Source organism: Bos indicus, chromosome 15 (genome assembly GCF_029378745.1).
Source record: "Bos indicus isolate NIAB-ARS_2022 breed Sahiwal x Tharparkar chromosome 15, NIAB-ARS_B.indTharparkar_mat_pri_1.0, whole genome shotgun sequence".
NCBI lineage: Eukaryota > Metazoa > Chordata > Mammalia > Artiodactyla > Bovidae > Bos > Bos indicus.
In genome coordinates, this window is record NC_091774.1 from 54,581,573 (window position 1) to 54,593,928 (window position 12,356).

Consider the following 12,356-nt stretch of genomic DNA (forward strand, 5'->3'; position numbering starts at 1 on the left):
CATTTTATCATATGTAGGTTATTCCTTAACATAGTTGATTAAAAAAAGAATAAAACAACAGCTCAAGGTGGATTGTAGATCTGTGTGTGAAACGTCAAATAATAATTCCTTAAATATACTATGAGGGAGGTGACTGAGTGAGTGTGACTTTGTAGACATGGGGTTTGTGCTGGGGATCTTGGGGAGGAGGGTGGTGCCTGTGGACCCTCCTTTTCTTGGCAGGGATTCCCGATCCATGTAATGTACGGAGGTAGAAGGAATGGGCTTTGGCCTCCTGGCGTCATATCTTCAGTACCAGCAGCTTCCGGTCCGCTGGTTCTATCTTCAAGTGCTGGGAACAGAGTAAAAAAAAAAAAGATACTATGAGACAATTTCTTTTTAAAAAATCACTAATGTTAAACTGCATTAAAACCTGGAGCTTCTTGTCTTCAAAAGGCACTACCAAGAGAATAAAAAAGGCAAGCTAGTATGAGAGGGGGAAAGTGTGTGTGTGTTTCTTGTATGTATGTATTTTTTCTTGAAAATTGCCTCATATCCAAAAAGTATATAACTCCTATATATTATTAGGGGAAATTCCAAATATTTGAAAGGAGAAAGGGCAACAATGTAAACAGGCATGTCATAAAAGAGAATTTCCAAATAGTCAATAAGCATGTGAGAAACTGCTCTAGATCTTTAGTCATCAGAGAAATACAAATTGAAGTCATAATGCAGTATCAATATGCATGCACTGAAATGGCTAAAATAGACAGTTCTGAGTGTTAACAAGGTTGAGAGCAGCTGTCATTCCTGCTCCATTGCAGATTGGGGTGGGAGTATAATTTGTACAATTAATTTGGGGAAGCTATGGCAGTGTACCCCTACTTTATGACTAAACAGCTTCTCTTCTAGAATATATCCCACAGAACAGTATATGTGTCAGGATACATTTTCAAGAATGGTCATAGTAGTTTATTTGTGAATAAAAAAATTAATAGTTACACAAATATCTATAATAATAAAATTATTGAATTATTTTGTAGTCAAACAATGGAGTAGTATAAAACAATGAGAAAGAACAAACTACTAAATACACCTACATGGATGAATCTCACAAATGGAATGTTCAGTTTTAAATTGGGGGTAGTTGCTTTACAATGTTGTGTTAGTTTCTGCTATACAAAAAGTGATCAGCTATGTGTGTACATATATCCCTCCCTCTTGGATCACAAATGAAGTGTTGACTGAAGGAAGAGAGATTCAGTACGTACATAAAATTCCATTTATATAAAATTCAAAAATAAGTGAAAGTATGTTTTTGGTGTTGTAAACTGGGATCATGGATATTTTGGGGTGAGGAGTAGGCACAAGGGGTTCTTGATTTGGGTGGTGGTCACATGGATGTGCTTATTTTGTAGAATTTTTCATGTTTTACACTTACCATTTGTACACTGTGTGTATAGTGACTTGGTTTTTAAAAGTTTATTTTGGGGACTTCCCTGATGGTCCAGTGGTCAAGACCCCGTGCTTCAACTGTAGGCTGCATGGGTTTGATCCCTGATCGGGGAACTAAGATCCCACGTGCAAAGCACAGCCTAAAAGAAGTTTACTTTAAAAAATTAATAATGACAAAGTAAAGATACTTTGAGGAAAAAAATTACATGGTATTCTTGGTAGTGTGGCTGAGAATGAGATTACTATATGGAAGTCAATAGTTGTCACTAATAGTATCTAAAAATGGAGGCAGGGAATTCCCTCGTGGTCCAGTGATTAGGACTCACCCCTTCCACTGCAGGGGGCACAGGTTTCATCCTTGGTCAGGGAGCTAAGATCCCGTGAGTGCCCAGCATGGCCAATAAATAAGTAAACATTTTAAAAAATGGAGGCAGTAAAAAGCATCCCACTTTACAGAGGTGGGCAACTTCACTTGGTACAGTCTGAGATCTCTTGTTTTGGCTCACACTGCTTGCTTCTTGCTTTTAGGTCTAGGGCTCCTCTGTGGTTGCTGTACGGTGCTTTCCATGGGAACTTACTGGAGTTGTACAAGCCAGTGTGAGGGGTATTTAACATCCAGTGGAGCAAACCTTGGTCAGCAGGAGGTGGGAGTCTATGTATGCACGCACGCGCACACACACATACATATATATGTATATAATATTTGCTTCCTCGTTTCTCACATCAGATTGAGTCTTGAGCTGGATTTCATACAGTTTCTCACATTGTCCTCTGTAGGACAACTATTAGCCCAACCACTTTTATTGGCTTGCTGTTTCTTGTTGTACCATTCCATCCTTAACTCTTGCTCCCCAGCAAAGTATTCATGAAAAAGCCTTCTACTCAGACTCTGACCTGCTCACCTTAACAAAGAACTATCTGGCCCAAAATGTCAATAGTACTGAGGTTGGGAAACGCTAGTATTTGAAGCCAGTGGTTTGCTTTAAAATCTAAGCTCATCAGTGTTCAAACACAGACTTTAGGAAATAACCACTGAGTGTTAATTTTTGTGTCTATAAAATGGTAATGATAGGTACAAACAAAGCCCTTGAGGATTAAATAAGGTAAGCTCTATAAACTTCATATCTGAAACATGGAAGAGTTCAATGAACAGCAGCTATCAATTCTTCTTATTCAGGTTTATGTGCTATTGTCTGACACTATCTGAGCCATTTTCCCTGAGTATAAAAACTCTTTCCTAGAGACCAAGTTCTCAAGTCCTTATAAATAACCATCAAAAGGGACCAAAAACTAGCATCTACAGAATCCAGTATAGAGAAAATACCAACATGATTCATATGAAGATTTAAACAGATATATGGGGTTTTCAGTTTTGTAAATTTTTAACTTCAATTTGATGCTGTGTTCACAGAGACTCAACATTGCAATGAAAAAGTTGTTTTGCCAATAGCACAAATTCACTGTCAAAAACTTTGAGAGCAGCAATAAGCATTATTAGGAAGCAAAGGATGCATTCTGAAACACTTAAAAAGCCAGAGAACATAGTATGTAAACACAATTAAGCACTGAACAAAGTAACGCTAAAATACATAAAACAGGAAATTTTTAAAATGGCAACATCTGTGTATGTATATATTATTGGGGGCTATCTTATGCATTTAGAATGTTTAGTAGCAGTTCCTGGCCTCTACCCACTAGATGCCAGTAGCAACATACATCTATCCCCTCAGCTGTGACAGCTAGCAGTAGCTCTAGACACTGCCAGCTGTAAAATCATCCTTGGCTGAGAACCACCAAGGTAAATGTAGATTGCCTTCCCTGGTGGCTCAGATGGTAAAGCATCTGTCTACAATGAGGGAGACCCGGGTTCTATCCTTGGGTTTGGAAGATCCCCTGGAGAAGGAAATGGCAATCCACTCCAGGACTGTTGCCTGGAAAATCCCATGGACAGAGGAGCCTGGTAGGCTACAGCCCATGGGGTCACAAAGAGTCGGACACAACTGAGCGACTTCACTTTCAAAGGTTATGGCTCTGAATTTGAACACATTACCTAACTCTGGAATGGGCGAATTTAACTCAGATAATCATTATATCTACCACTGTGGGCAAGAATCCCTTAGAAGAAATGGAGTAGCCCTCATAGTCAAAAAAAAGAGTCCAAAATGCACTTCTTGGGTGCAGTCTCAAAAATGACAGAATGATCTCTGCTCTTTTCCAAGGCAAACCATTCAGTATCACTGTAATCCAAGCCTATGCTCCAACCAGTAATGCTGAAGAAGCTGAAGTTGAATGGTTCTGTGAAGACCTACAAGACCTTCTAGAACTAACACCCAAAAAAGATGTCCTTTTCACTATAGGGGACTGGAATGCAAAAGTAGGAAGTCAAGAGATACCTGGAGTAACAGGCAAGTTTGGCCTTGGAGTACTAAATGAAACAGGGCAAAGGCTAACAGAGTTTAGCCAAGAGAAAGCACTAGTCATAACAAACACCCTTTTCCAACAACACAAGAGAAGACTCTACACATGGACTCTCACGAGATGGTCAATACTGAAATCAGATTGATTCTGTTTTTTGCAGCTGAAGATGGAGAAGCTCTATACAATCAGCAAAAACAAGACTGGGAGCTTACTGCGGCTCAGATCATGAATCCCTTATTGCCAAATTCAGACTTAAATTGAAGAAAGTAGGGAAAACTACTAGACCATTCAGGTATGACCTAAATCAAATCCCTTATGCTTATACAGTGGAAGTGACAAATAGATTCAAGGGATTAGATCTGATAGAGTGCCTGAAGAACTATGGATGGAGGTTCGTGACATTGTACAGGAGGCAGTGATCAAGACTATCCCCAAGAAAAAGAAATGCAAAAAGGCAAAATGGTTGTCTGAGGAAGCCTTACAAATAGCTGAGAGAGAAGCGAAAGGCAAAGGAGAAAAGGAAAGATAAACCCATTTGAATGCAGAGTTCCAAATAGCAAGGAAAGATAAGAAAGCCTTCCTTAGTGATCAATGCAAAGAAATAAAGGAAAATAATAAAGAATGGGAAATTTAAAAAAAGAAAAATAAAGAATGGGAAAGACTAGAGATCTCTTCAAGAAAATTTGAGATACTAAAGGAACATTTCATGCAAAGATGAACACAATAAAGGACAGAGATGGTATGGACCTAACAGAAGCAGAAGATATTAAGAAGAGGTAGCAAGAATACACAGAAGAACTGTACAAAAAAGATCTTCATGACCCAGATAACCACGATGGTGTGATCACTCACCTAGAGCCAGACATCGTGGAGTGTGAAGTCAGGTGGGCCATAGGAAGCATCACTACGAACAAAGCAAGTGGAGGTGATGGAATTCCAGTTGAGCTATTTCAAATTCTAAAAGATGATGCTGTGAAAGTGTTGCACTCAGTATGCCAGAAAATTTGGAAAACAGCAGTGGCCACAGGACTGGAAAAGGTCAGTTTTCACCAATCCCAAAGAAAGGCAATGCCAAAGAATGCTCAAACTGCCGCACAATTAAACTCATCTCACACGCTAGTAAAGTAATGCTAAAAATTCTCCAAGCCAGGCTTCAACAGTATGTGAACCATGAACTTCCGCATGTGCAGCTGGTTTTAGAAAAGGCAGTGGAACCAGAGATCAAATTGCCAACATCTGTTGGATTATTGTAAAAGCAAGAGAGTTCCAGAAAAACATCTACTTCTGCTTTACTGACTACTATAAAGCTTTTGACTGTGTAGATCACAACAAACTGGAAAATTCTTCGAGAGATAGGCATACCAGACCATCTGACCTGCCTCCTGAGAAATCTGTATGCAGGTCAAGAAGCAGCCGTTAGAACTGGACATGAAACAGCCAACTGGTTCCAAATCGGGAAAGGAGTACGACAAGGCTGTATATTGTCACTCTGCTTATTTAACTTAAATGCAGAGTACTTCATGCGAAATGATGGACTGGATGAAGCTCAAGCTGGAATCAAGATTGCCGGGAGAAATATCAATAACCTCAGGTACGCAGATGATACCACCCTTATGGCAGAAAGTGAAGAACTAAAGAGCCTCTTGATGAAAGTGAAAGAGGAGAGTGAAAAAGTTGGCTTAAAACTCAGTATTCAAAACTAAGATCATGGCATCCGGTCCGATCACTTCATGGCAAAAAGATGGGGAAACAATGGAAATAGTGAGAGACTTTATATTTTTGGTCTCCAAAATCACATCAGATGGTGACTGCAGCCATGAAATTAAAAGACACTTGCTCCATGGAAGAAAAGCTATGACCAACCTAGACAGCATATTAAAAAGTAGAGACATTGCTTTGCCAACAAAAGTCCCATCTAGTCAAAGCTATGGTTTTTCCAGTAGTTATGTATGGATATGAGAGTTGGACCATAAAGAAAGCTGAGTGCCAAAGAATTGATGCTTTTGAACCGTGGTATTGGAAGAGAGTTCCAGAAAAACATCTGTTTCTACTTTATTGACTATGCCAAAGCCTTTGACTGTGTAGATCATCACAAACTGTGGAAAATTCTGAAAGAGATGGGAATACCAGACCACCTGACCTGCCTCTTGAGAAATCTGTATGCAGGTCAAGAAGCAACAGTTAGAACTGGACATGGAAAAACAGACTGATTCCAAATAGAAAAAGGAGTATGTCAAGGCTATATATTGTCACTCTGCTTATTTAACTTGTATGCAGAGTAAATCATGAGAAACGCTGGGCTGGAAGAAGCACAAGCTGGAATCAAGATTGCTGGGAGAAATATCAGTAACCTCAGATATGCAGATGACACCACCCTTATTTATGGCAGAAAGCGAAGAAGAACTAAAGAGCTTCTTGATGAAAGTGAAAGAGAAGAGTGAAAAAGTTGGCTTAAAGCTCAACATTCAGAAAACTAAGATCATGGCATCTGGTCCTATCACTTCATGGCAAATAGATGGGGATACAGTGGAAACAGTGGCAGCCTTTACTTTTCTGGGCTCCAAAATCACTGCAGATGGTGATTGCAGCCATGAAATTAAAAGATGCTTACTCCTTGGAAGAAGAGTTATTACCAACCTAGACAGCATATTAAAAAGCAGAGACGTTACTTTGCCAGCAAAGGTCCATCTTGTCAAAGCTATGGTTTTTCCAGTAGTCATGTATGGATGTGAGAGTTGGACTATAAAGAAAGCTGAGTGCTGAAGAAGTGATGCTTTTGAACTGTGGTGTTGAAGAACACTCTTGAGAGTCCCTTGGACTGCAGAGATCCAACCAGTCCATCCTAAAGGAGATCAGTCCTGGGTGTTCATTGGAAGGACTGATGTTAAAGCTGAAACTCCAATACTTTGGCCACCTGATGTGAAGAGCTGACTCATTTTAAAAGACCCTGTTGCTGGGAAAGATTGAGGGCAGGAGGAGAAGGGGATGACAGAGGATGAGATGGTTGGATGGCATCACCGATTCAATGGACATGAGTTTGGGTAGGCTCTGGGAGTTGGTGTTGGGACAGGGAGGCCTGGAGTGCTGCAGCTCATGGAGTTGTAAAGAGTGGGACACGACCGAGTGACTGAACTGAACTGATTGGAGAAGACTCTTGAGAGTCTCTTGAATAGCAAGGAGATCCAAGCAGTCCCTCTTAAAGAAAATCAATCCTGAATATTCATAGGAAGGACTGATGCTGAAGCTAAAGCTGCAATACTCTGGTGTCCAGATGTGAAGAATCGATTCATTGGAAAAGACCCTGATGCTGGAAAAGATTGAGGCAGGAGGAAAAGGGGACGACAGAGGATGAGATGGTTGGATGGCATCACCGACTCAATGGACATGAGTTTGAGCAAGCCCTGGGAGTTGGTGATGCACAGGGAACCCTGGGGTCCATGGGGTCACAGAGAGTCGTACATGACTGAGCGACTGAACTGAACTGAACCTAAATCGTAAATCTTAGTGTTTTTTTTTTTTTTAGTGCCACATCTGACACACCAGTTCAGTAAATGATAAGGTGATGCTGAAACTTGTTTTCTTTTTGCCACTCTGCCTTTCTGTTCTCAAGTGAAATGCCCCTTAGTGAAGCCTGTGGTCATGTTGAATAAGAATTTCTCATCTAAGATTGTTAAAAGGCTTTGATCTTTCATGTAGGCAGTTAGCATAGACTTCAGGTTTGCTTTCTCTCTAGCTATGGATCAGCTTTCATCCTCTTGTGTTCTTGTTTGACTTGAGAAATTGGGAATACATTATTTCATTTGAATCTCCTCCTTACATAACATTGTATTTGGTGTTCTTTGCATATTCATAACCTCTTTAGTTAGACTCAGCATGTTAAGACTAGTTCAGGCTTATTGGAATCATACCTATGGAAGTTGGAAATATAAGGCTAAATCTTTATCAAAAACAGTAAATTAACATGTGATATGGTTTTATTAACTAAAGTACAGATTTTGTTCAAATTTCATAAAATTTTATGCCAGTGTCCATTATTTGTTTTCATACCTTTTCCAAGATTCCACATTGTATTTAAGTTACACTGAGCAGTTTCAGCTGCATGCAACAAATTCTGATAAATTCTCTTTTCGTTTTTATTCTGTTACAAAAATTTTCTTATTTTCCTTGTTATGGCTTCTTAGATACACCCATCATTTTAAAGTAGACATTTAATTTCCAGATGCATGGGGTTTTTAAAGTGTCTTGGATATTAATTTCTCATTTAAATGCTTTCTTCTCTGCAATCACCGTCTGTGTTTTTTTCAGTCTAACTTTATTGAGGCTTTAAATGACTAAGTCAATGAACTCTCTTGGTAGATGTCACATTGCACTTAAAAATATGTGGGTTATTTTCATATATCTCTTGATATTGATTTCTAACATAATTCCACAATGATAAGAGAACAGGCTCTGTATGATTTTAATACCTTTAGACCGTGAAATTTTTGCACCTTGTTTTATGTCCCTGGAAATGTTCCAGTGTCTTCTAGTTTATAGAAGTTTATAGTTTATAGTTATAAAATTGTATAAATCTTAATTTATCTGGAATTGGTTCATGGTACCAATTGGTTCATGTGTGTGAGTGCGTGTGTGCTAAGTCACTTCAGTCATGTCTGACTCTGTGCAACCCTATGGACTGTAGCCTGGCAGGCTCCTGTCCATGGGATTCTCTAGGTAAGAATACTGGAGTGGGTTGCCATGTCCTCCTCCAGGAGATCTTCCTGACCAAGAGAGCCTGCATTGGCAGGCAGGTTCTTTACCACTAGCGCCACCTGGGAAGCCCTCGAGTCTACTGTGTTCTACTTTTCTGTCTATTCATTCTATTAACTTTTCAGTTTGATATTGAAACTCCAACTAAAATTTTTAATTTGCCTACTTAAAAAATAATTGTAATGTAAGTGGGACTATATGTTACTTTGTTCTGGGTTTTCCAAGTCTTCTGTAAATGAGCTATACTTTCATAACTTAAAAAAATAAAAAAGAAATATTAATTTTAAAAACTGAATATTGTTGTTTATTGTTATTGTTGTTTTATAACTCTGAGTTGACAGCCAATGAAAAAATTTGTTCTCTAGTTTTATTTTTTATAAGTGTGATTAAAAATATTAGTAGCCTAAAATTGCTTTCATATACATTGTACCATTGAAATTTTATTAAAGTCCCAGGGAATGAGAAGAGAATAAAGGGAGGTTAGGAAAGGAACTCTTGATATACCGTAAGTATATAGCAAGATACTAATTAATTCCAAAAGCTATCTTATTTTCATAATGCCATGCTACCTTCCTGAAATGAGGAGCATATTAGTCTGCCTTCACTTTCTTTGTAGACCATGTACTTGACCTGTCCTGTAGGTAACAAGAAAACAGCATAAATTGTAAGACATTGGGACTGTTATAAGCCATTTTTTCTGTTGCCAATAGGCCCAAAGCCCTCTCTTGCTTAGTCCAACTTCCCTGACCTTCTGTGGCATACATCTTTGCTATTCTCCTGGCCTACTGCAGTTATATCTGGATTATGGAAATAAAGAAAGTTTTTAGATTCAGCGTTTTTTGGCTAAGTGAATAAACCTTAGTTCTTGATTATGTGTATTATCTTAGCTTTTGTGATTTCATATTGCTCAAGAATGCAGAGAAGTTAAATCTTAAGCCATGAAGTGGATGTTTGGCAAGAGTCAAGTAGAAGTTGACTTACTTAAAAAATAAGAGGGCTTTATATCCAATAAGAAAATAGTCTCAGAACTTTCCTGTTTGTTCTAATAGACTACTGAATAAATGATATTTTTAAGTCTTTTGTTGCCTAAAACTACTGTCTCGATGTGATTTGTATTTTTAGCTGCGAGAAGAAAAGTTACAAGAGGAGAAAACCTCTGAAGATCAAATCCACAAGTTGTTACCAGAGGACACAGAAATAGGAAAAAGGAAAATGGATGAACAGAAAAAAAGAGATGAGCCAGTAGTACTGAAGACAAATCTAGAGCATGTAAGTAGATCACTTTTTTGATGGACACCTGTCTCAAAATCAGCCGTTAGCCCAGGTGACGTGGATCTGAAAAACCTGTCTTGGTGATCAGTAACAGTCACTGACTGTGCAACTTAGGAGTATTGAAGAACTTAGCATCCAGATGGAGAGCTGGAGAAAATGATTTGTGAACAGGACAATCAGACTTGCGTGAAAAGATTAAGGGGGAGCAGTGGGGAAAAATGGTGAGTGAGAAGAAGAACCTAGTGTGGTATATGCTACTTTGGGTAAGCTTTATACATATATTGTCATTTTGACTTAGGTGTTGTTATTTGATGGAGTTCTGTATGTGTTATATCCTCAACTAGGAGGATGAACTTTCCTTAAAGGTTGTATTTTATTTCCCTTTACTCTTTATAATAACCCAAACAGCATAGTTCTCTAGTTACAAGGTGTGTGTGTGTGTGTGTGTGTGTGTTTGTTTCTGTGTGTGCTCAGTTATGTCCAACTTTTTGCGACCCCATGAACTGTAGCCCCCCAGGCTTAGAGGGTCAGTCCTCAATATTAGATGAGATACTTTGTTTAAACTTAATTAAACTTCTAATTGGGCTAAATCTTGCCTGAATTCTTTTCATTACTTATTTACCAAGCAAATTACTGGAAAAGGTTGTAAATGGTATATTTAACTAATACAGGAAAGCCCTTTGGAGGATCCACTGATTATGGCTCAAATGTATGATTACAATTGGTTTTCTTTTCCTTTAGCAATTTATATTGGATCAGACATCTTCTATTACTTGCTATATGTACTTAGCATACCTTTAGAGTCATACCTGTTAAAATGCTTTATGATTCTGTCTTGTTCATATTTCAGGTTATATTTTTAATTAGGTGGATTAATAAAGTTTTATTATATATAAAGACAGACAGCATAACAGAATAGAGGGGAAAAAAGCTCTATACCAGAAGTCTGCCTGTTTAACAGGTCCCAGCATTATAACAGATTATACAACTTTGGCCATGTTACATAATTTCTCAGTGCTTTTGGTTTACTTTTTGCAAAGGCGTTTTTCCTGAACTTTAGAAACTGAGATTACATAAGCTTTCTTGAATTGATAGTATTTGCTGACTGTCAGCGTGTATGTGGGGCTTTTTGATCCCAGTTACAATAATTGTTATTATTTGATTGTTAAAAACAACTATTTGCTTTCCAACCTTCTGAAAGATTCAGTTTAAAAAATATGAAACGCTTATGTACTCTTAAAACTCTTCATCAGGAGCTACAAAAGGAAAAAGACTGCTTTTGGAGAGAATATAGTTCATCTAGGAAGGCGAGAATAAAACACGTGGTGGTGGTGTGCATATAGTAGTTCTTCTGACTAATGGCCCCGAACTCATAGTTGTCTGTGGTCTCTGAAAACTGCACACTCTGCCTCTTCACCCCAACAGGACTATCCATTATTGTTCTCATCGAAAACTGCCCAGAAAGAGATTTCTTTTCAGAACAAACCGATTTTGGCAGAGAGCTTACTCTTTAGTATGGCCCTTTGATAGAAAGAATCTGTTGTTGACCTTGCCAGACCCAGGTTTCCCTGAGGAAATGATCTCAAATATCCACTCATAACAAAGATGGAAATTTGCTCTAATTATTTTTTCTTTTGCCACTTCAATCTTTGAAATAGAAATTAATTACATCAACCTAAAATTTAATCTTAAAAGGAATCAGGAAGTATTAATACCAATTCTGATGGGTCGTGGCCAGTTTTGCAAAATTGCCTATACATTGAATAAAATTGGATCTATGAACACTTCAAGTTTTAGATTTTGTGATTTTACCTTTTTTCTGTCTGCATTTATATTTCATATTTTTGAGACTTTTACAATCAAATATTTCTTAAGAAATTTTGGTGTAGGACAAGTAATTTCATTTAGTTTAGCCAGTGATACATTCGTTGGGACTGAAGAGAAGTTCAAGTGGTCTCAGTGGAAAGTCAGCTAAAGGATTGTTTTTAATAGAGAGTAATATGATTAGAGCTGGACTGATCATTTTACCCTCCTGAATCAAAAAGCTCAGTGGCTCCCCATTTCCTGTGGAACTAAATGAGAACTCTTCACATTTAAGTCTTTAGTATTAGTCTAGCTTATCTTTCTATCCTTGCTTATATCCCAGAACTCTAGGGAACTGAGCTGTTTGCTTTCTCCCAAACGTATAACCCATGCTTTCTCTTCTGAGGATCCTTGCTCTTGCATTTCATCTCATTGATACACCATTAACCTTACCTGATGAAAAGCTATTAATCTCTCTATATGTCCAGTTCAAAAGCTGTTGCCTTCCTGGAACTGGTAGGAATTTCTTGTTTTTCCACTTCTATTATCCATTCTCTTCCCCCTCAACTTTCCTGTCCTCAGTTTGTAACTTTTATATGAGTTATTTAATTCTTCCTTATGTTATGGTTATTTGTGTGTTTGTGTTTCTCTACTTGATTTGTAAGTTTGTTGATTATAGG

At 38.1% G+C, this 12,356-nt stretch overlaps 1 protein-coding gene, 1 long non-coding RNA gene and 1 other non-coding gene across 3 annotated transcripts in view; 2 read left to right on the top strand and 1 right to left on the bottom strand.

Moving 5' to 3' along the window:
- RNF169 (ring finger protein 169) overlaps window positions 1-12,356 on the top strand; it is an 87,562-nt gene that overhangs the window by 49,491 nt on the left and 25,715 nt on the right. The window contains exon 3 of the mRNA XM_070803897.1: window positions 9,724-9,870. Within this exon, the coding sequence (XP_070659998.1) occupies window positions 9,724-9,870 (147 nt within the window). The remainder of the gene's footprint in view (window positions 1-9,723; window positions 9,871-12,356) is intronic.
- Window positions 1-12,356, bottom strand: part of LOC139187341 (uncharacterized) — a 34,657-nt gene that overhangs the window by 801 nt on the left and 21,500 nt on the right. The gene's annotated exons all lie outside the window — the stretch shown is intronic.
- Window positions 206-342, top strand: LOC139176210 (small nucleolar RNA SNORA57). The gene has a single exon (XR_011560663.1). It is a non-coding gene; the product is annotated as a small nucleolar RNA SNORA57 (small nucleolar RNA).